Source organism: Nelumbo lutea, chromosome 3, assembly GCF_056320005.1.
Source record: "Nelumbo lutea isolate HS-2025 chromosome 3, American lotus-T2T, whole genome shotgun sequence".
NCBI lineage: Eukaryota > Viridiplantae > Streptophyta > Magnoliopsida > Proteales > Nelumbonaceae > Nelumbo > Nelumbo lutea.
Genome location: NC_142686.1, coordinates 79379290 through 79403845, shown reverse-complemented (window position 1 = coordinate 79403845; position 24556 = coordinate 79379290). Strand labels below are relative to the sequence as shown.

Below are 24556 nucleotides of genomic sequence, written 5' to 3'. Positions count from 1 at the left end.
ATTTTATAGGTAGAATTTTCTCAAATAATGAAATGAGCAAAATGGGGCATAATTATTTTTCATTCTAAAAGAATGTAGCCCTTAGCAAGAATTTTGTATCCAAACACGTTCTTGCCAATTTTTAACTAGAATGAACAAAAATTAAGAGAATGAGTCGCAGAACAATGAACCACAGATGGCCTAAACTTCGGGGGGAGGTTTAAGCATTTCTTATAAACATTTTACCACTTATTTAAATATTATCCCATATCGGATTGGGGGTGGATGCCGATTTGATCCAACTTATTATTATCACAAGATCGTCGAATTCAGGTCGGGATTAGGGGTGGATACAGATCGGATCTGGTTCAAATTCGAAACCGGACAAACGGATAGCATTTGGTCCGAATCAACATTGCTTTTTATTCCAATTGGCGGTTGACACGATTCGTATCAACTTCAACTATAATTACTGCTCCTGCAGACCTCCCGAGTCCGGCGATAGCAAGTCGGCAACCATGTCATCTCTGCGCATGTTATTCAAGTGCGCTTTCCGGCACTAAACTAAGCATGACAGATCTAACCAAAACTAGGAAACCCAAACCACACTCCACTTCTCATTCTTCCCTTCTCCGCTTCAATGGCGAAACCCTAATCCTGACCTCAATTCTGCAATCAAAAGCTGCAATGATGGCCCGAAAATCTCTCCTCAAGCCCACCCTCGCTACCATCCTGGCCATCATGGCCTTCTATGCTTTCTTCAACACCTTCCTCTCCCCAATAAACCCCACTCCTGCCAAGCTCGATTCGAGCTTTCCTTTCGATTCAGCCAAATCACTCTCTCTGTCGAAATCAGAATTCTATAATTCTCGGAAGTCTATGGAGAATTCGTCGCCGGCGAAGGTTTATATGTACGATTTGCCCAGGAAATTCACGTATGGTGTGATCGAGAGCTACTTGATGGCTCGTGAGTCGCTGAAATCACCGGTTGAGGATGTGTCCACGTTGAAGTACCCCGGGCATCAGCATTCTGCAGAATGGTGGTTGTTCTCGGATTTGATTAGGGAGGATAGGTTCGGGTCGCCAGTCGTCAGGGTTTCTGATCCTGAAGAGGCGGATTTGTTTTATGTTCCTTTTTTCTCGTCGTTGAGCTTGGTAGCGAATCCAATTCGACCCGGTGTTGTAGTTGGGGCTGCGGCAATTTACAACGATGAAGAGATGCAGGAGAGTTTGATCGAGTGGTTAGAAGAGCAGGTATTTTGGAAGAGGAATTCCGGGCGGGATCATGTCTTTATATGTCAGGATCCGAATGCACTTTATAAGGTGATTGATCAGGTGAAAAATGGAGTTCTGCTTGTTTCGGATTTTGGAAGGTTGAGGGCAGACCAAGCGTCTTTGGTGAAGGATGTTATATTGCCGTATTCACATAGGATTAATTCATTTAATGGAGATGTTGGAATTGAAGGCAGGAAATGGTTACTATTCTTCATGGGAAATCGGTACCGGAAAGAGGTAATCGTTTCTGCCTTATTTTTTCTTTCTTTTTGTTTTTTATTTTCTTCTTGGGCTTTTTTATTTTATTTTATTTTTATTTGTGGGCCAAAACTTGTTTACATTTTTATTGTAGAATTATTGCTGTTAATAACTTTCAATTACTGAAAATTTTGATCTGGTTAATTATGTCAAGAAATCGAAGGAAGAAAAATTGAAACAAACCAAATGCATATGAACTGTCTATTTACAAATTAATCATCCAATATAACCATCTAAACATTTCAATTGCGGGTGGGGTGGTGTCAAAACATCGAGGGCAACCAATGTTTTTATTCTTTGATAATATGTTGAATTTTTTCCTATTTGATTCCTTAAACTTCATTCTTTTATGAAGAAATGACAAGGTGTTTCATTATATGCATGACATCGGCGCCCAAGTTGTATTGAACTATTTATATTTGTTTTCAGCTACTTAAACCTGTGGTATTTGTACTCAGTATCTGCAAAGTTCCCATAACTGTTCACCTACATGCTTCTTTGGAGATCTGAAGGCAATTGCCCTTTAAAGTATAACTAGCGGTGATTCGTGCGACGCATGGGCAAGGGAAAAATCAAGTAACAGTGATTCATGAAAGCTTTTATATATATTTCTAGTTCTTTACATATAAAATAGTAGAAAAAATAATTTTCTTTCCTTTTTAAATTATTGAGATTCTAACTTATTCCTTTTATATATAGCTTATATATTATGAGTATGAGTACATAAACCAACCGCTTAGCATGAGAACCAACTGAGGGTGGCTAAGGTTGGGGTATGGGCTCCCCCCCCCCCCACTGGTGTAGCCCTATAAAGCCAAAAAATATGCTTAGCAAGAGATCAATAACCATGTTAGAAAAAAGTCACAAAATTGAATAGACAAAGCTAACCAAAGGCTCACATTAGGTGCTTTCTTACTACATTTTATTGTTGAACCAAAACGGTCTATGAAATAAATCTACATTAAATTAATAAAAAGAAAAGAGAAAAACCCGATAGCCCATGGAAAGGAGCAATGTGTTATGGACGCATTCCTCGGGAAAAAGTATCATCGCCGCCGGCAGCAACAAGAACCTGACCCACTGCCAGCAGCAACAGTGATTCAATGATCCTCGTCCTACCCAGTTCGGCAACAACATATTAGATTAGATCATCTTGCTTGTTCTTATCTTATTGTTCTTATCTTATTCCATTGCTCTTATCTTATCTTATTAGTGGATTATCATATTAGGATTAACTTATCTTATCCTTAGCAAGATAGAACTAGGAAGTCTCCCTATTTAGCAAAGAGACTCCCTAAGATTAGGACTCTTGTAATCTCCTATTTAAGGAGACACCATTATTGAATGAGATATCGAATATTCAGTTAAAGAAGTGAGTTAGGAGAGTTGGTGATCTCTTGAACAAATCACCAAGGTGCCAAGATAGGTTCATCAAGAGCAGGAAGGAACAAGGGAAAACAGGAGGTTTTCCTCGTGGACCAACCCATGACGATATCCTTTTCTCGGGCCCTCAACAACTTGCTATCAGAGCAAGGTGTCATGGGAGATCTAGAGCAGCTGCCATCCAGGGTCCACGACCTCGAGCACCAACTCGTGGAGACCAGTTTAGAAGTACGTGAGATCAAAGACGAGGTAAGGGAGCTACCACGTCTAATGGAGTTGTTCCTTTCTAACAAGGAAAGGAACACTAAAGGAGGGACAACCACTAGCGGCTGCCGACCAGATCTGCCGAAGTCTTCCGACGAACAGCAGTCCGTTAGGCAAGGAGCCGCAATCATCCGCAAGTACAACAGTTGGAATTCCCGTCGTACAACGGCAACGGGCACCCCTTGGGCTGGCGGTGCGAGCAATTTTTCGGAATCAGCGGACAGATGATCGGGATAAGGTAAGTCTCACCAGCGTCCATAACTCCACCCATGAAAGCGTTCAGAAGACGCTACACCGCGTCCGGGCTGATTTCCATTGGTGGGGTATGAAGACTTCTATTCAGGATTTTGTCCAGAATTGCTCCATGTGTCAAGAACATAAATGGGAAAACCTACACCCGGCAGGCCTCCTTCAGCCCCTTTCAATCTCGACACAGATCTGGGTCGACATTTCCATGGACTTCATTGAGGGACTACCCAAGGTAGGTGGCAAATCGATCCTCTTTGTGGTAGTAGATCGCTTCTCTAAGTATACCCACTTCATCCCTCTATCACATCCGTACAGTGCCACTTCAATTGCCCTCACCTTCTTTACACATTTTTTCCGCTTACATGGGTTACCAGAATCCAACGTCAGCGATAGGGATCCAGTTTTCACTAATGCCTTTTGGAAGGAGTTATTCAGACTGCACGACACCACCCTGGCCTTCTCCTCAGCTTATCATCCACAGACCGACAGTCAGATGGAGGTGGTCAACCGCACGATCGAGATGTATCTCCGTTGCTTCATAGGGGATCAATTGCGACGGTGGGTGGATTGGCTTCCTTGGGCCGAGTACTATTACAACACGGCCTACCATTCTTCCCTCGGCATGACTCCCTTTCGCGTTGTTTATGGCCGGGACCCTCCTCGCTTGCTGTCCTATGAGCCCGGTTCTACTCGTTTGGAAGAAATTGATCACTCCTTACAAGAACGCGACGCCCTCCTAGCCGACGTCTACCTTCGCTTACAGCAGGCCCAGCTCCGCATGAAGCTTAATTATGACAAGCACCACCGAGAACTGTCGTTCAAACCAGGACAATTTGTTTGGTTAAAACTCCAGCCCTACCAGCAACGCTCCTTGTGCCACAGGGCTGCCCCAAAACTAGCCCCTAAGTTCTATGGACCCTTCAAGGTTCTACGACGGATTGGTAGTGTGGCCTACTAGCTGGAATTACTGGAGAACAACCAGATTCATGATGTTTTCCACATCTCCTTGCTGAAACCATTTATGGGTGATCCTCCGGACCAAGTCCCCTCCTTGCCGCCCTTGAAAGATGGAAAACTTGTTCCCCAGCCTAAGGCTCTCACCCGCTCTCATTTCAATCGAGGAATTCTTGAAGTCTTTGTGGAATGGGGTAGCTTACCATCGGCCGAAGCCACTTGGATCCCATTGGCAGTGTTCCAAGCCACGTATCCAGAGTTCAAGCTTGAGGACAAGCTCTTAGGCCAAGAAGGGAGTAATGTTATGGACGCATTCCTCGAGAAAAAGTATCATCGCCGTTGGCAGCAATAGGAACCTGACCCACCGCCAACAACAACAGTGATTCAATGATCCTCGTCTTCCCCAGTTCGGCAACAGTAGATTAGATTAGATCATCTTGCTTGTTCTTATCTTATTCTATTGCTCTTATCTTATCTTATTAGTTGATTATCAAATTAGGATTAACTTATCTTATCCTTAGCAAGATAGAACTGGGAAGTCTCCCTATTCAGCAAAGAGACTCCCTAAGATTAGGACTCTTGTAATCTCTCTCCTATTTAAGGAGACACCATTATTGAATGAGATATTGGATATTTAGTTAAAGAAGTGAGTTAGGAGAGTTGGTGATCTCTTGAACAAATCACTAAGGTGCCAAGATAGGTTCATCAAGAGAAGGAAGAAACAAGGGAAAACAGGAGGTTTTCCCCGTGGACCGCCCTGTGACGAGATCCTATTCTCGGGCCTTCAACACAATGGTTTCATTAGACTTTTGTATAAGAAGAAAATTGCTTTACCCCATGCGTTGGTGGACAAATTTGGGTTTTGACATTAGTTTGGGTCCAAGCTAGGGTTCATATTTAGGTTGGCCATTAACCTAACCCAACCAGTTTATCTAATTTACACCCCTACTTAAGATAGAGCCAAAAGGGAAGAGAGGGAGACAATGAGAGACAATGAGGTGACAATTAGAGAGTAAATATGGATTTTATGAGAGACAATGAAGACCCATGTTGGCTTTAATTTAGACTTGTTATATTTTTAATGATTTAATTTAAAAATAAATATGCACATGTGTGAGAAAGGAGAGGAGGAAGGTATGCATGAGCTCTGTGGTGAGAGGACCCCTCACCTTCCTTCTTTCCTCTTTCTATTATATATATAGATTGTAATCAGAAATAGAAATCATGTCTCAGGAGATTTTTGTATGCATTGTTAATGTTTAGAGATTAAACTAGAAAAGAGCATGCCACCTTTGAATTAGCAATTAGCACTCAATTAACACATTTAGGTCAATGCTCAGTTTTAAGAGACCTATATCACTAGTGGAACTTCTAGATAACATTTGGAAGTTTACTTCAATAACCTAATGGGCTTTCTGAATCCTGGTTCTATGAGAACTTTTATGGGCTTAACAATTAAGCCACTGATTAAAATGGTAAACTTTTACTTGGTGAATCAGTGACCCATTAAGCTTTTTTTGGCCCCAGTTCTTTGCTTATTTTTATGGGCCGCACAATTAAATTGGTGGTTAAACTGGTAAACCAGTTATTTACTCAGCTTCCTGATTTTACGTTCAATCTGAATCTTAGACACTAATATTCCTTTGTTGCTCTTCAAACTCTGATACAACATATAGTCATTCTTTTTTGTAGTTTCTCTTTCCCTCTTCTATGCCTTGCCTTTCCTCCTATGGTTTTTTAGTCTTTTGTTTCTATTTCATCTCTGATTGAGTTTTTGGATTTCTTAGTATGAATCGTGTTAAGTTTTTGCATGTGCTTCAGTACTCCATTTATAAGCCCAAGATATATGCTTGTTGAACAAGTCCTAAATAAAATGCACTTATTGCACTTGTGTAGCCATACGATGAGCCTGCATGTGAGTATGCATTTACTTTTACCAAGAAAACTTTTCCCGTTAGCTGGAGTTCACACAACAAGAGATTTGTCATGGGAAAGTCGCATGTTAGGAATGTTTTAAGTTAGAAATTGATACATTCTTTTACATGGAGAGAAGTAGTTGATATGACAAGGAAAGTTGCATGAGATGGCTTGGTTATATGCACCTTAGATCAATCATTTCATTGCATTTTGTTCAAGTTGAAGGCTCTAGAAGATGAAGAGAATACCAGGTCATTGATCTAGTGGAATGCACTATTCTACTTAGAACGAAAAACCCAAAAATTGATCAATCATTCAATCACTTTTGCTTTGTGCTTGCTGCCTCCATCCTTGTTTTGTATATATATTTTTTTCCTCTTCATTAATGTTTCCATTTATGGGTAAAAGGCTACTGGTTATTAGTGAGGGAGTTGCGGAATTTTGAATCAAAAGATTTGCCTCTAGATATGCAAGTACTTATATTTTCAAAATGGAGTAGGAATAAGGTTCTAACAACTTGGAAAATTGAAGATTTTAGTGTCATTTTGTTTTTTTTTTTCTCATTACAGTATTACATCTCGAGGACCAAGTGCCATTGTTTTTTATAGGTTTACGACATTGCTGATATGTTAAAATATGTTTTGTGCAAAACGTTGTGTCCCCATATTTTGATTCATTAGTTTTGAGGTGTCAATATAGCTGGATGCTAATAAACTCACATGTCTAGTGAAATGCTTTTTTTCTTTTTTTCAGCAGAAGACAAGTTTCTAGTGAAATGATTAGATCTCTGCTGATGATATGCTGAGAATTGTCCTTGCTAAGGGTGTAGATGTGTCTTATAGGGGTAATTGTGTCATTTCTCTTTAAGTTATGTCTAAGCTATGTGTTATGGTTGTTCCTTGAATTTTTTGTTGCGACCCGCTTTATGAACCCACTTCAAATTAAGTTGAGAAAACCCAAAGGAAAATTTTCATAGTGGTTTGTGGTGGAAGCGTGGCTGTATAGACCTAATCCATATTCAGTTTATGGGTCCGAACCGAATACGAAGAGTTATGTATTTTGGGGGTTTTTTCTCTTGTATACTTAGCCTTTTGTCTTGTGAAAGAAGTGTGAGACTTTGGGTGTATTTGGAGTAAGTTTTCTGTGAGTGAGGTTGCGAGTGCAGTACACAACTCTGTATTCCTCTCCATTATAAATTACATAGTGGATTTCTGCTCCTCCTTCACTTGTGGACGTAGGCTATAAGCCGAACCACGTAAATTTGTGTGTCCTCTTTGCTTGCTTTCTTTATCTCCGTTTTTCTTTCGATTTTGGGTGCCATTCGAATCTGTTATCTATATTTCTGGGTTTTGTGCAACAAACTGGTATTAGAGCCCTATTTTTCGTTTGGCACTGCAATGTCATCAAATGAAGTTCGATGGCAGCATCAGTTTTAGTATTTGGCAAGTCAAGATGCATGCCATTTTGGGACAAGGCAGACTACACAAAGCTTTGTACGAGAAGTAGAAGAAACCTATAACTATGAGTTTTGAAGAATGGAAGGATTTAGACTTTAAAGCCCTAATCGCGATTCAACTACTGTTATCAAATGAAGTTCTGTGCGAAGTTGTTCATGAGAAGACTGCTATGGGTTTTTGGCAGAAGTTGGAGTCTCTATACATGTCAAAATCCCTTGCCAGTGAGCTCTACTTGAAGCAATGGCTATTCCTGTTTCGTATGGTTGAAGGTACACCTATCAAATATCATATTGATGAATTTAATTTTATTATCATGGTTTTGCAAAATATTGATGTTAAGGTTGAAAATGAAGACCAAGCCCTTTTGTTACTTTGTTTCTTACCACCCTCACCCTCATATAAGTCTTTCAGAGAGTTTCTTCTCTATGGAAGAAACACTATTATTATAGAGGATGTTAAAACATCATTTCTTTCTAAAGAGGTGATTGATAAAGACCTGACTACAAATAGGGGTGATAGTTAGGATTCTGGGTTGCTTGCAAAAGGGAGGTCTAGACATAAGAACTTGACCTACAACTATTGTCACAAGAAAGGGCACATTAAGTTAGAATGTTTTAAGTTGAAAAACAAAACCAGAATGAAGAGAAAAAGAATAACTCTATAGAGGCTGGTTTGGTTAAGGATGGAATGCTAATGTTCTCTTAGTGATAAATGACGAGACCAGATCCAAGGATGAATGGATTCTGGATTTGGGTTGTTCCTACGTGTGTCCCAATAGGAACTAGTTCTCCACCTACGAATCTGTTAATGGTGTTGTATTAATGGGTAATAGTGTCTTTTGTAAAACTATAGGAAAGGGAACAATTCGAATTATAGAATGCATAATGTCGTTGTGAGAAGATTGACAAATGTACAGCATGTACCAGAAAAATCTCATCTCTCTTGGCACTTTAGATGCTAATGGGTGTAGTACCATCACAAGTTCAGTTGCAATTTCTACATCATCCTTATTTGAGTTTGACACCACCAAGTTATGGCACATGAGGCTAGGATATATGAGTGAAAGGGGATTGGCTGTATTAAGTAGGAGAGGTCTTCTTTGTGGCCAAAGTATAGGAAAGCTTGACTTTTGTGAACATTGTATTTTCAGAAAGCAGAAAATAACCAGCTTCAGTACAACCATTAATAGGACGAAGGGCACTTTGGATTATGTTCACTCGGACTTATGGGCACCTTCACAAGTTCCATTAAAGGGTGGTGCTCAATATCTCCTTACCATCATTGATGACTATTCCAGGAAGGTATGGGCTTATTTTCTGAAGCATAAGATAGATGTATTTGTGACTTTTAAATAGTGAAAAACATTGCTTGAAAAGCAAACAAGAAAGCAGGTCAAGTGGTTGAGAACAGATAATGGTTTAGAGTTTTGTGAAATGAATTTAATGAGTTCTACAAAAATGAAGGCATTATACTGTCGTACTATTGTCAAAACACCAAAGTAGAATGAATTTGCAGAACATATGAACAAAACTCTCAGCACTGAAAGGAAAAAGTACAGGTGGATGGTTAAGAACACGGACATCAAACTCAACTGGGTAAAGAGATCCGCTAACTCCTTTGCCGATGGGTTAGCTAAGCAAGGGGTGGTTGGGGAATATATTTTCTGGGTCAGTTGCAGCTTTAGTTTTTATGGGGGCTTTAGCCTCAGTAGGGGGAGTTAAGAAAGTTTAGCTCTCCTTTCTTGTGTCTTTTTGCTCAGGTTGATTGATTAACGAAATTGTTGTTATTGATCAATAAACAAATTCATAGTGGTTTGTGGTGGAAGCGTGGCGGTATGGACCCGATTCATATTCAACTTATGGGTCTGAACTGAGTATGAAGAGTTATGTATTTCAGGGGTTTTCTCTGTTGTATACTTGGTCTTTTGTCTTGTGAGAGAAGTGTGAAACTTTGGGTGTATTTGGGGTTTAGGGTTTTCTGTGAGTGAGGTTGTGAGTGCAGTGTACAGCTCTGTATTCATCTCCATTACAGATTACATAGTGGATTTCTATTCCTCTTTTGCCCGTGGACGTAGGCTATAAGCCGAACCACGTAAATTTGTTGTGTGTCCTCTTTGCTTGCTTTTCCTTACCTCTGTTTTTCTTTTATTTTTGGGTGCCATTCGAATATGTATTTCTGGGTTTTGTGCAACATTATGTTTTTTATTTTTTGGTAATTAAGGCTGTATTTTTTAAGTTCTGTCCCCTTGCTTTTGACTATGGGGAGCAGAACAATCACTGTAGTTGATAATTAGAAGCCTACAAGTATCAGCTGGTTGGTGAGAGTTCATTTGCTCTTTCATCATTTGTTTCTCTCTTATTTTCTCATCTTTCCACTCTTCCTTCTCTCTTTTCTATTTGTTGCATAAAGAACCAGGAATTATTGCATGGTATTACAACAGGTTTGAGGTCTATGATCCTCTAGAACACCCATATACAAATGTCATTGCTCTTTTTCTTCTCTCCTGCAGTAGAACAGAACCCTAGAAGTTTGTGTTCTCTCTAGGATGCAGATATTATGAATCAAACTAGAGTGTCAGAGTGTGTTATTCACTTGATCTATCTATTCTTATTTTAGAAGTCATGGTTGTGGTGCGATGACAAACAAATGGAGGATCTCTTTTATAGATGCCATTAGATCTGTTGAAAATTTTATTGATATGTTGCAGCACTGCATATGCTTGACAATAGGGTAAAGTTTTCTTATGATACTTAAAGTTTTTGAATGCTTCTTTAATCCATAATCATTCTTGTACTCCATTGAGGTCAGATCTGCCACCCACAAGGTTGCTACCCACACACCCTCAATACACTACAGCTCCACATCAGGAACATCTCCCCATCATTGACAACTGAGATGTTACTGATGTGCAGCTGTCGTGTCTTATGGGTAGCACATCCAGACTCTTGTTTTTTCTTGGTGTTGCTGGTGACAAGGAAGTGATTTCCTCTATGCTTATGATATTTGTGGACTTGTTTATATATATGTATATAGCATGGGCCTTGTCAAGAATTAGGAGTGGGCAGGGTGTGGTTTGTTTTTGCTTCCACTCGTTGCCCTTTTGATTTCTCTGCTTGGGCTGCATTGCTCACCTATGCCTTGTATACTCTTTTATCTCTAAAGAATTTTGATTTTTACTATAAAAGATATATTATCTGTGAACTTGTCACACACAATGTACTTACAGACCAGTACTTTATTTTAGGGAGGAAAAATTCGTGACCAGCTTTTCCAAGTACTCGAAAGTCAAGAAGATGTCATAATAAAACATGGCACACAATCTAGAGAGAGTCGACGCATGGCAACACAAGGGATGCATTCGTCCAAATTCTGTTTGCACCCTGCTGGTGATACACCATCGGCTTGTAGACTCTTTGATGCTATAGTGAGCTTGTGTGTTCCAGTAATAGTCAGTGACTATATTGAGTTACCTTTTGAGGATGTTATAGACTACAGAAAAATTGCTATATTTGTAGACTCGATTTCAGCTGTTAAGCCTGGATATTTAACTAAAATGCTGAGGGCAATTAGTACAGAAAAGATCGTGGAATATCAACGGGAGCTTAAAGAGGTATGTACTACTGGATCTTCTCCTCTTTCTGCCTGTAAAACTTTTTGGGCCGTATTCTCATACACTAGTTCTATATAGAGTGGACATGAACTCTGATGCAGACTACTAAAACAGGAGGGCTTCTTCTTTAAACATGTGAGTAGGTCTTCCAGTTGGAAAAAGGGCTAAACATTTTTTTTCTTAAAATTAAAAATACATGTATAGTGGCTTGGGTCCCACTCTATCTCCAAAGTTTTGTTATTTTTTGATTCAAATTAGAAAGTTATATGTTTAACTACAAATATACTTCTTTATGTTTATTCATAAAAAGAACTACAAATATATCTGATTTAGTTTCCTAAAACAAGAAAAAAATCAAGCACAAACTCTTTCAAGACATTCCATTGGTGTGGGTCCTAGATTAAAGAAAAGAAACTCATCTTGAATGCTTTAGGAGTTACGATATGGATGGTGGGTCCCATTAGCTAGTTCTTAGTGTGAAACCCCCATATCTAGTAAATTTGGGGATTCTGAGTTTTTGGTCTCCTCTTTCCTTGAAAGATTTGATAAAGTGGATAGAAGTATTGAATGAGGGCATTTGTTCCGAAGTCTGACATCTGAAAGTACAATAATTACATTAAGAGATATGTTGATATTGGTGAACTTTTCTTTCTGAATGCAGAGAATGTTGTTCTGAATTCTGAATTCTGTAAATTATCAAATATCCATTTTGACCCCATATGTAAGAGTTTTTGTTTGTTTTTTTGGTGGTATCATTGGAAAACAAAAAGTTGTATGATTGCACTTTAAGAGATAAGAGATAAGAGGAAACAAACTGTATCGAAAATGGTTGGCCAGCTTGTGGTCCCCACTTGCTCATATGTTTTCTTGTCTATAGTGCTGTTAGAAGACTGTTAGAATCTTTTTTTCTGTTGTTTCTAGTGACAGGGGCCTGTCATTGTACACTTAATGTGAAAACCTTATATTTCAAACATCATTTGGGGCGGCAGAACAAGCTAGCCGAACCTTCACTTTCTCTTCTATTCTCTCTTCCTCTTCTTCTCTTCTCTTCTCTTCTCTTCTCTTCTCTTCTCTTCCCTTTCTCCTCTTCATTTTCTGATTTATTTTTCTTTACTAGACAGGTCTGAATCTTCTTGTTTCAGACAACTTGGTATCAAAGCAGGCCTGAACCTGCCTTGAGCTCTCATGTAGGTGTTGACCAGCTGACTACATGAGAGCTGTGCTAGGGCTGGAAGTTTCAGATTGAGTCGCCTGGTTCTTGGAGGTCATTGGAGATCGTAGAAGGTGCCCAAGATTCAAATCTCTTGGAGAGTGGTCCAGTGACCAGGAAGAATCGGAGAAAACAGGTTGGTTTCTGATTTAGAGCTTAAATCAGAGATTGAAAGTTGTGCCCAGTAGTTTCTGGGTTGCTTTTACTGTTCTGGACTGTTGAAGTGTCCAAAGTTTCTTTGGAAATAGTACAGCTATTCGGCTGTTCTTTTAGTCTGGTTTAGCCCAGAAATTTCTGGGTTGGTTTAATATTTTTCTGGACTGTCAAGTGGCTGAAATACCTCTGGAATCAGTACTGCTGGTTATTGTTTCCCTTGAATTGTTTTTGGGCACCTGTACAGACTGTTCTTTGGGCTGTTTTTATTTTTGACAGTGTGGTCTCTTCTACTGCCCACTTTGTGTTTGTAAAAAGGTCACTTCACCAGTACGGACTGTTCTCTGTTTTTTTTTTTGTATTGTTTGGTTAGTACCTGGAATTTCTGCTTAGAAGAGGAGTTTGGGCAGTGCTGTATCCCTCATTCAGTATTCATTTTTGGACCACTTCAACATGGAAATGGCTGGAAATGAGAACAAACCAAATGGAGATGGATTTGTTGGAGTTGTAAACTCTACTGGTAACAGTTCATTTCAGATTACTACAATCAAGTTTGATGGATCAAACTATTTGGAGGGAGGGGAAAACTAGGATATGTGACAGGAGACATAGAGAAACCAGCACAGGAGGACCCTTCCCTTACTAAATGGGTTCAAGAAAACTATATGGTTATGACTTGGTTATGCAATTCCATGCAATCTCATATCAGTAGAAACTATTTTTGGGAAAAGACAACTAAGGAGATTTGGGTCAATATGAAGGAAACCTATTCTCAACACCTTAATAGTGCTAGAACCTATGAACTGAAAATGGAGGTGAAGAACCTTAAACAGGGGGAGAAACCTGTGTCAGTCTATTTCTCCACCTGGAAATCATTGTGGTATGAGATTGATCATCTTGAGACTATTGAATGGGAGAGCCAAAAGGATGTTGCTACATACAGAAAATTGGATGAGAAAAATAGTGTGTTTGAATTCCTGGCAGGGCTGAACTCTAACTATGACATTGTAAGACAACATCTTCTCACTAGAGACTGTGGCTCTTTATCTCAAGCCTACTCTCTGGTACACAATGAGGAGAGTTGAAGGAAAGTTATGTTGCAGATCCCATCTGTGGAATCAGCTTTAGCAGCTACAAAACCAAAGACTGGAGGTGATAAGGAGAGGGAGGTAAAGAATGATGGAAAGAGAGATGTGTTTTGTGATTGCTGTAAGAAGCCAAAACATACTAAGGACACTTGTTGGAAGCTTCATCCTCAGCTAATCCCAGAAAGACTTAGGAACAAGAAGGGAAATGCTAATGTAGCTATAACCATTGGAGCTTCATCCACAGTTGTGACCACAGGAGCTCCTTCCACTCCCAACACTAGATCCAGTTCTCTTGATGTATTGGTTGTTGTTAGGGCTGCATTATCTTAGCCGGAGAGTGAAGTTGGTGGCTCTGGATAGTCTTATACTACTTCCACCTCTGCTTTTGCCCAATCAGGTACTAGGGCCTCTATCTATCATCCCTCTACCCCAGGTAGACCTGTTCATGGGCCGGGTAGCATGATGGCCCGACCTGGCCCGACCCGCACCTCGGTCGGGCTTGGTCATGTAATTAGGCCCGCGGGCCTGACCTCGGGCCTAACACAGTAAGCCCGACTGTGCTTCGGGCCGGGCTCGGGATTTGTCAAAAAAGCTCGGCCCGAGCTCGGCCCGACTTGACTCAACATTATATATTTTATAAAATTCATGGGCCGGGTAGCATGATGGCCCGACCTGGCCCGACCCGCACCTCGGTCGGGCTTGGTCATGTAATTAGGCCCGCGGGCCTGACCTCGGGCCTAACACAGTAAGCCCGATTGTGCTTCGGGCCGGGCTCGGGATTTGTCAAAAAAGCTCGGCCCGATCTCGGCCCGACTTGACTCAACATTATATATTTTATATATTATATAAAATATATAAATGATATAATATTTATTGATATATATATATATTTATAATTTAATATATACATTTTTTATTTTTTTCTTTATAATTTCTCTCTCACTCTCTCTCTCTATTCAACCGCTTCAGCAGTAGTAATAGGCTAACAGCATGGGCTAAATTTCGGGCTCGGGCCCAGGCTTGGGCTTCGAACTTTTTATAAGGGCCGGGCTCGGGCTCGGGCTCGGGCTTTAGAAAAATCTATCAGTAGAGTGAAAGCCCAATTCGAGCCCGACCCATGAACAGGTCTAACCCCAGGTAACACTAGCCATTTTTGGATTATTGATTAAGGTGCATCTGATCATATGACTGATTTATCTTCATTATTTCACACCTATTGCTTGTCCTCTAGCAGGGACAAAGTGTCTATTGCTGATAGCTCTCTTATCCCTATTTCAAGCAAGGGAGACATCAATGTCTTTAATGTTATTTCCTTATCCTCAGTTCTGCATGTTCCTAAACTAAGCACTAATATGCTTTCTGTCAGTAGTATCACTAAACACCAGAATTGTTTGGTAACCTTTTTCTCTGGATCTGGCTACAAGGAAGGTGATTGGGACTGGTCGTGAGACGAATGGGATCTACTTGCTTGAACATCCACCTGGGAAGAGGAAAGAAGGTGGGAAGTTTTTTGTGTGACAATCTATGAGTTAGATTATGCTTTGGCATAATCGATTGGGTCATCTTTCTTTTGGGTCTTTAAGGAGTCTTTTTCCTAATTTGTTTGAGTCATCCAAGTGTCTAGTCTGAAGTGTGAGTGTTGTGAGTTGACAAAGCATTGTAGATCAACTTATTCACAAAGTAATAAAAGAAGTTCTGCTCTTTTTGAAATTGTGCATACCGATGTTTGGGGGCCTTATCATATTCCTGCTATGGGTGGGTACAAATACTTTCTATTGTTTGTTGATGACCACTCTCGGTTTTCATGGGTGTACCTCATGCGCTCTCGGGATGAGGTTCCTACTTTGACCCGCATTTTTCATCAAATGATCCTAACTCATTTTGGGGTTAAAATAAAAAATCTCAGATCTGATAATGCCGAAGAATATTTTGCAAAACCCCTATTCTCTTATCTCCTTGAACATAGAGTGATTCATCAGAGCACTTGTCCTCATACACCACAGTAGAATGGTGTAGCTAAGAGAAAAAACAGACACATCCTTGAAATTGCAAGAAGTATCATGATGAATACTAATGTTCCTATTCGTTTTTGGGGGGATGCCATTTTTACTGATGCTTATCTAATTAACAGGATTCCTTTAGGATTCCTTCACGGGTCTTCCAAAAACCTTTGGTTGCACTTGTTTTGTCCAAATCCTTGGGCTTACTTGTTCAAAATTTGATCCTAAGGCTGCCAAATGTATTTTCCTAGGGGTATGCTCAAAATCAAAAGGGCTATTGTTGCTATGACTTGGTTTCAAGAACCAGATTTGTATCCATGGATTTCACCTTCTCTGAAAATGTTCCTTATTACCTTAGGGTTTCACCTCGGGGAGAGAGTGGTGAGAAGGGTGTGTTTTCTCGAGATGTTCCTTTGCCCATTCCTGCAAGTGGTGAGGAATGTTTTGAAGGGAGTTGTCAAAAGTGTAAAGAATTAAGGGTGTTTCACAGAAGATGGTGGCGGCAAGTTGATTCTAGTAATGATCAGTCCAGGCTAGTTCCTATCTCTTCTACAGCACCAGATTCAGGTATTGCTTTCTCCTTACCTCCTCCTATTGATGCCATAACCATTCCTACTATTGATGACATCCCCTCTTCCACCACTGTACCTCTGCCATCATCAGATGACCTTGATCTTCTGATTGCAGTACGTAAGGGGAAACGTCAATGCACCTCATCTTCCGTCCATTGTATCTCTCATTTCTTTTCTTATGATCACATTTCATTAGCATACAAGTCATTTTTAGCCTCCATTGATGCCATTCCCATTCCTAGAACAGTTCAAAGAGGCCCTTATTGTCCCTGAGTGGAAAGATGCAATGAAGGCTAAGATGGATGCCCTTATAAAGAATGATACTTGGGAACTGGTTGATCAACCAAGAGAGAAGAAGCTTGTTGTGTGTAGGTGGATATTCATAGTGAAGTATAATGTTGATGGTACAGTTGAAAGGTATAAAGCTAGATTGGTAGCTAAGGGATACACTCAAACTTATGGTATTGACTACTTGGAGACCTTTGCACCAGTTGCAAAAATGAATACCATCAGGGTTTTACTATCTCTTGTTGCTAACTTCTCTTGGCCTCTGTTTCAGATGGATGTTAAGAATGCATTTCTAAATGGTGACTTGCAGGAGGAGGTGTATATGGAGTTACCTCCTGGTTTCTATGGTGCAGAGGCTGGTAAGAAAGTTTGCAAGTTGAAGAAAGCTTTGTATGGTCTAAAACAATCTTCAAGGGCATGGTTTGATAGATTCAGACTTGCTTTGGGAAGATCTGGCTATGTTCGATCCAAATCTGACCACACTCTATTCTTTAAGGAGAAAGAATCTTCTTTGGCTCTCCTAACTGTGTATGTGGATGGCATTGTGGTGACAGGAAGTGATATTGATGAGATTAACTCTCTTAAGCAGCTACTGAATCAAGAATTTGAAGTAAAGGACCTGGGCGAGTTGAGGTATTTCCTTGCGTTAGAAGTGGCAAGGTCCAAGCATGGCATTTTTATTTCCCAGATGAAGTATGTTCTTGATCTCTTGGAAGAGATAGGAAAACTAGGAGCTAAGCCTTTTGATACTCCCATTGAGCAAAATCACAAGGTTAATGCCGAGGATGGTGAGCCTCTATTAATGAAATAGATTACAGTTAAAAAAAAAAAGTTCCTTCTCAAGCCCAGATTCCAATCCAACATTTGGTGAATTTGAAGGCACAATTAAAATCAACAATAAGCTTACCTTTTAGAGATGACAAAGAGAACAAAGAAGGGAAAAGATCCTTCAAAGATGACTCCCCTACCCACAAATCTTTGCAGAATTTAACTTTATTATCAGAATAATCATCATAACTTAAAAAGTTAGAGAACACAGGGAGGGGTATGCCAAGAATAGATTTCCACGAAGAGGCAAGAGTAGCTCTAGTTGAAAGGCCAAAGTTCTATCCATTTTTCATTCAGCCAATGGACCTATGAATGATCACCACCACCTTATGCCACCATTTATCCTTTTCCAATGGCAGCCTCCACAGCCATTTTCCAAACACCATATTCTTCTTGTCCACATTCCCAATCCCTAACCTTCACAAGCCATAACTCAGAACTCAGCTTTAGTGCTTGATCTTGTGATGTAGGGTGAGCTCAACTCACCAGTCCTTTGAGAACGTTGAATGATCTTCCCTTGATTAAAAGTTTGTGGTTGTCAATGACTGTAAAGGCTTCTTGAAGGAATGGGAAAAAAATAGAGAGAGAAAAAAGAAATAGAATACCTAGAATCACTCATAGGGTACCTAAAATCACTCTAGGGTATGGAAATTACTCACCATAATTAGCATAAGATCAAGAAAAGTCAATAAATTTCATTGATCTTTGTGTAAAACGTTCATACATATTTATAGACTCTAGACTCATAAGAATCCTAATAGCACTCAAATCGAACTGCCAGTTTGGCACACAGTTTTCAAGGTGCCAAGGCGAGGCTAGGCGACAAGGGGTGCCCTGTTGCCTAGTCGACTAGGCGGGCACCTAGGCGTCGCCTAGGCGATGAATTTTTTCAAGTAAAAATATGTATCCTAGGGTGGTTCCCTAGGTTCTATAATCATATTTCTTTAACAATTATCCATAATTTTCATGAAAAAAGTATAAACTTCATGTTAAAGTATAGAAAATCAACATATTCCAACATATTCATGAGAAAAAAAAGAAGAAAGAAAAGAAATTTTAAAAAACATAGGGCTGAACCCTTATTTCTGTTATAGGCTTGCCGTTCCACTTGACAAGGAATTTTTGATATCCTCCTATAGTAGTAGATATTATCTTCTCATCTAAAACATCCTCTGGAATGTCATTTGTAATTGCAATTGTCAGCAACTTGGGCATAGGGAGTCTTCAAACGATTTGGAGAGCATAAGTCAAAAATGGATCATCAAGGATTGGGAGGGTGGAAGATAGTGTCTTATTGGAATCTTTGGAAAGAAGATTTGAGGCCCAAGAAGTGAGAAATGCAATCTTCTCCATGGATCGAGCTAAAGCTCCTAGGCCTGATAGTTTTTCGATGGCCTTCTATCAAGATTGTTGGGAGATAATTAGAAGATTTGTTGGAGGTTTTTGAAGAGTTCTATGAGAGAGGCAAATTTAACTCGGGAGCAAATGCGACTTTTATTGCCTTGGTTCCTAAGAAGAAGGACGCTCTCCAACCATAGGATTTCAGACTTATAAGCCTAGTAGGAAGCATGTATAAGATCATCTCTAAGGTCCTAGCGCTAAGATTAAAAAAGATCCTTCCATCTCTAATTTCACCGTATCAAGGGGCCTTTGTAGAAGGAAGACAAATTGTAGATCAAATACTTATTGCCAACGAATGTGTTGAGGTGAAGAGGAGGAGAGAGGAAAAGGGGTTGGTTTGCAAATTGGATCTTGAAAAGGCATATGACATGGTGGATTGGGATTTTTTACTAGAGGTTCTCAAGCGGAGAGGGTTTGGGGAGAGATGGTGCAGTTGGGTAAAGGGATGCATTTCTTCATGTCATTTCTCAATATTGGTGAATGGTGTAGCTAAGGGTTTCTTTCCTGCAAAGAGGGGTATTAGGCAAGGAGATCCATTGTCCCCATTCCTCTTTACCCTAGTAGCTGATGTGTTGAGTGCCATGATTTCGAGGGCCGATGCTAACAATTTGATAAGAGGTTGGAGGATTGGTAGGGAGGAGGTGGTGGTCACACACTTACAATTTGTAGATGACATCATCTTGTTTTGTGACAGGGAGGAAGGGGAATTACGGAACTTAAAGAGTCTAGTGCTTCAATTTGAAAGGAAATCCAATCTTAAAGTGAATTGGGGAAAAAGTTGTGGCAGGGCTCAATCTAGGCGGAGAGGAGGTGGATTCCCTAGCTAGGATTTTCGGGTGTGAAGTGGGGGGCTGGCCTTTACAATATTTAGGGCTACCACTGGGAGGGAACCCAATGGTTGAGAGTTTTTGGTACCTTGTAATTGAAAGATTCTCCAAGAGGTTAGCAAATTGGAAGATGAATTACATCTCTTTAGGGGGTAGGATAACCTTAATCAAGTCATCCTTAGCCAACCTGCCAGTTTATTTCCTGTCTACCTTTAGAGTACCAATGAAAGTAGCTAACCAGTTAGAGAAGATAATGAGGGATTTCTTATGGGAATCAGGGGATACTAAGAAGGATCACTTAGTGAAGTGGGAGGCGGTTTCTAGGAGTAGGGAAGATGGAGGCCTTGGGTTAGAAAATATAAGATTAAGAAACATGGCTTTGCTAGGGAAATGGATTTAGAGACTCCGATGGAACAAGACAGACTTTGGTCTAGAGTGATTGTTAGTATTCATGGATTAGCAGATAACGGCTGGGATGCAGGACTCAACCCCGGGGCTTCTTAGTGTTCTCCTTGGAAAGCTATTCAAGGAATTTTGCCTCTTATGCTTCCTTATTTCAAATATGATGTCTGCGCTAGAAATAAAGTCTTGTTTTGGGAAGATGTTTGGGTTGGTGAAAACTCTCTTAGAGATAGATTTCCTTCTATTTATCCTTGTCTGAAAACAAAAGAAAAGTGATCTCTTCAGTGTTTGTTGATAACTCTTGGAATTTGGGCTTGAGAAGAGGTCTAAGGGATTCTGAAATGGGGATGGTTGATGATTTGATCACTCAGTTAGGGGAAGTCATTCTTGATCAGTCCTGTAGAGATGGCAGAATTTGGAAACCTTCCCCATCTGGTTTTTTCAATTGCTCTTCTTTCTATAACATTTTTCTTCAGACCTCTAACCTTGTAGGGAGCTTTCCTTCAAAGGAGGTGTGGGGTAGCCCTGTACCCCCTAATGTTCAGGCCTTTTGTTGGGAAGTGGTACTCCAAAAAATCAACACCTTGGATTTATTGCAGAAAAAGAGGCCAAGTATGTGCCTCTCCCCCCATGTTTGTTGCCTCTGTTTGGTTTCTGGTGAGACAATTCACATTTACTAATCTCATGTCCCTTTGTGTTCTTTATTTGGTCTTGGCTCTCTTCTCTCTTTGGCTACAGGTGGACTCCCTCCTCAAGCGTGGTGAACCTCTTTGATCCAACTTTTTATAGGCAACCAATGTTTCGTGGAAGGATTATGTGGAGAGCCACTAGAGCTGCTGTATTGTGGTCAGTGTGGGAGGAAAGAAACAATAGGATCTTTAAAGGCAGATGTAGATCTAAGGAAGAGGTTGTGGAAGGAATAACTACTAAGGTTATCCATTGGTTGAAATCCTGTGATCTTTTCAAGGATTTCTCAGTTGAAGATATTTATAAAAGTTGGGGTATTGTGGCATCTACTACTACTTCCAAAGCTATGATACAGGAAGTTTGGTCCCCACCGGCACAACAAAGGGTGAAACTGAACTTTGATGGAAGCTCTATAGGTAATCCAGGCCCATCTGGTATAGGAGGTGTTTTCAGAGATAATGAAGGCAAGATAATGGCTTTGTTTTCAGGTCCAATAGGAGTTGGAGATTCCTTAAGAGCGGAAATCTTGGCACTACATCAAGGTGTAAAACTGGCCAAACAGTTGGGGCTACAGCAGATTGAGATAGAGGGAGACTCCAAGTTGGTAATTAGGTGGATGCAATCAGGGCAGCTGGGAATTTGGCAATATAGACGGCTGATAAGGGAAATTCTTAGCATAACAAGGGAGGTGGGTGTTTGGTTCAAGTGGGTAAGGAGATCAGCAAATGGTTTTGCTGACGCCCTAGCAAAACAAGGGACTGCAAAGGAGAGTCTTTTTTGGGCAGTGCTGTAATGTTTGATGTTTATTGGGTCAACCTTTTCTAATAAGGGTTGAATTCTGTATTTCAGGTTAATTTATCTCTAATGAAAGTTATCGTTTCTGATAAAAAAAAGGATTGGGAGAGCCGGTGGGCGTAGATCAAGTAGAAAAGATGGAGTTGTACTAGAAAAGTAGGGGTGGAGTAGTAAAGGTGACATCTGGACTAGTAAAATGATGAGAGTAGGATTATAACACTCTGTGACCTTTTTAGATTCTTTGAGTATCCCAGAAAGAAACACTTTACAACCCTCAGATTAAGTTTATCCAGATTTGATTAAATATGTGAGCAAAGCAGTTACATCCAAAACATGTGGTAGAAGAGGGAATAATGAGATATAAGGAAAAACAATATAATGAAGAGTCTCACCACCCAGAATACGAGGCAAAATTTTGTCTGAGATAGCTAGCATGCAGTAAGGGCAGCATCATTCCAATAGGGACTGCATCTAAATACGAAGGGCCCTAGCCACTTGAAAAAGGTGATGGTTTTTCTAAAGAAGTTTGATGTCTTAAACCATGCTCATCAAAGAACGCAATAAATGAAAATAAAGATCTTTTGCATTAGCAGATTGAAATCCAAATATATTAAAGCAAACTAAGTTTTGATTTCCACAACAAAAAGGATCTAAAGAAAGAAAATAATTCAGTATTTTTTGCATTAAATATAATCAAGTCATTCCAGAATAATCATCAACAAAGTATCTAAATACTAAATAAAGACACAACTAGATATGGACCACAAAGGGCAGCCCAGTGCATGAGGCTCCCGCCAATGGGAGGTCTGGGGAGGGACATGTATGCTGTCTTAGCCCTGCACAGACAGAGAGGTTGTTTCAGGTCGCAATGGAGCAACCCAACCATAGCGCCAAGGCTCTCCCTCAGATATGGACCACAAACAATTAGAATAAATAACTTAAAAGGATGAGACAATCAACCAACTCCAGTGCCTTCTATAAACATGCCCATTTCAGGCCCTAATTAGGTTTGAGAAAAGGGATGATGCCTAATCCCTTCCCCATTCTCAATTCAAAGCTTACCCAGTACTGGTTCAGACCTCCATTGGACATATTAGGAAACACCAAAATTAAAATGAGTTCAGGATTATGATTCCTGGTGGCCCCATCGCCTCAAATTCCCAAAAAAGGATGGATGGGAATCTAAACCCTGCCAGTGGCAACTCCAATGGGGAATATGCTTGAACTGGAATGGAGCTTTGTTAAAGCCCTTGGATTTTTTAATTCCTTAAACTGATGCATTAGGATTTTAAATTTTAGCAGGATGGTGTTGCGGCTTATTTGAATTTTATTAGATCTACTATAAAGAGGAAGTGACTGCATTGCATGTTCATTGTTATCAATATAGCGTTGAGATAGTCCAACTTTCACTGGTTTTCAAGGGCTTTAATAATGAATTTTGACCCCAAAATTGCAGGCTTTAATGGGGATTTTTTACTATTATATTGTTGAGTAGCTTGTATATTACTTATAAAAGGTTTAAAAATTGTCAATTTTTATCCCTAAAGAAAAATACCCTTGGTTATACTGAATGAACTTGGGCCTCAAGTTGATCTCTCGGTATTCATTGGTTAAGTTAGGTTCTTAAGTTTATTGTTTACCTAAGAAATGTTGCCATTAGGCATCTTTCCCCACGTTCTGATACCAAGCTTCTGTAAGAGGGAAAGGAGAAGCTCCTATAATATTCAGCAATTGGGTGCTGAATAGGGTTCGGTTGTAAATTAGACAATGAAGAAAATTGATTTCAGATGAGTGAAGTTTCTTAAAATTAAAGTCTACATTTTATTTCTTGATTTAGGATGTTATTCCCTGAACAGTTGGCTAAAGTCATTGTACTGAGGTTGCATTACATGATTCAGGTGAAACGGTATTTTGAATATGAGGATCCAAATGGAACAGTGAACGAGATCTGGCGCCAAGTCTCTTTGAAGCTTCCTATGATCAGATTGATGATCAATCGTGACAAACGCCTTGTGCATAGAGCCTTGTCTGAGCTAGACTGCTCTTGCATGTGTTCAAACCAGACTAGGCCCATCACAACCTCTTGATAGTGACACTGATAATAACTCTATGGTGCTTAAAATATCCAATGTCTAGCCCTGAACTCCTGTATTGCAGTGCATTTCAAGCAGGAGAGTTTTGGTGGTACGTTGGCAGACATGAACCCAAGTATGGTTCATTCCATTACCAAAGGTTGCCATTTTACCCTACCCATGATGCTTCCTATTCCGGGGTAAATGAATTTTTGACGGTCAATTTCTTCACTGTAGACTAAAGGCTTCATTGCCATCACACATCCTGTTGCCATTTCACCGTAGACTGAAGGCTTTATTGCCTTATTTTTTACTTGATTTTGGAGATAACAAACTTAGAAGTTGAAATGCACTGATTATTATGATAAACTTTTTTGTAACTGTAATTGCATCTGTATATCTACGCTTACATAAAAGTCCAGTTTCTACTTACAAGTTATATAATTTCAGTCCATTAAGGTTCACATTTTTATTTATCATTGCCTTATTTAGTGCATTAGATGGCAAGATTATTTTTTAGCCGATCCCATATGGTTGGGACAAGGCTCGCCAATTGAATATAATTTTTAGTGCCGACTGTAATGTTGAGTCAAGAAATGTAGACATATTTTTCAATGCCGACTTGGTAGACCAAAATCTGTTTAACCCTCTCCCTCCCCTAGGGGAGGGGATTTATTGAAATGTATCCCTAAGGTTATGTTTGGTTTAAAGGAAAAAGTAGGAAAAGGAAGGGAAAAGTAAGGAAACCTTTACAAACTTTGTGTGGGTTTTCCTACCTTTCCTTTTCCTACTTTTTTTCCTTCAAACCAAACACAGCTTAAGAAGATCATCATTCACAATTGCCAATAAGATGGCGCTCACATTATGATCATTATGACATGCCTTTT

The 24556-nt window shown here is 39.9% G+C and overlaps 1 protein-coding gene across 2 annotated transcripts; it reads left to right on the top strand.

Annotated features, from left to right (window-relative positions):
* Positions 1-241: 241 nt before the first annotated feature.
* ARAD1 (Exostosin family protein) lies at positions 242-24133 on the top strand. Of its 2 annotated transcripts, XM_088978730.1 has the most exons (4): positions 435-1491; positions 10981-11346; positions 11425-11481; positions 23496-24133. In XM_088978730.1, exons 1-3 carry the CDS (start codon positions 550-552, stop codon positions 11440-11442), a joined length of 1326 nt encoding a protein of 441 aa, XP_088834856.1. In that variant the 5' UTR covers positions 435-549; the 3' UTR covers positions 11443-11481; positions 23496-24133. The 2 variants fall into 2 exon arrangements, with proteins under 2 accessions (XP_088834855.1, XP_088834856.1); XM_088978729.1 differs by lacking the exon at positions 11425-11481 and having other exon boundaries at positions 242-1491.
* The last annotated feature ends 423 nt before the right edge of the window (positions 24134-24556 follow it).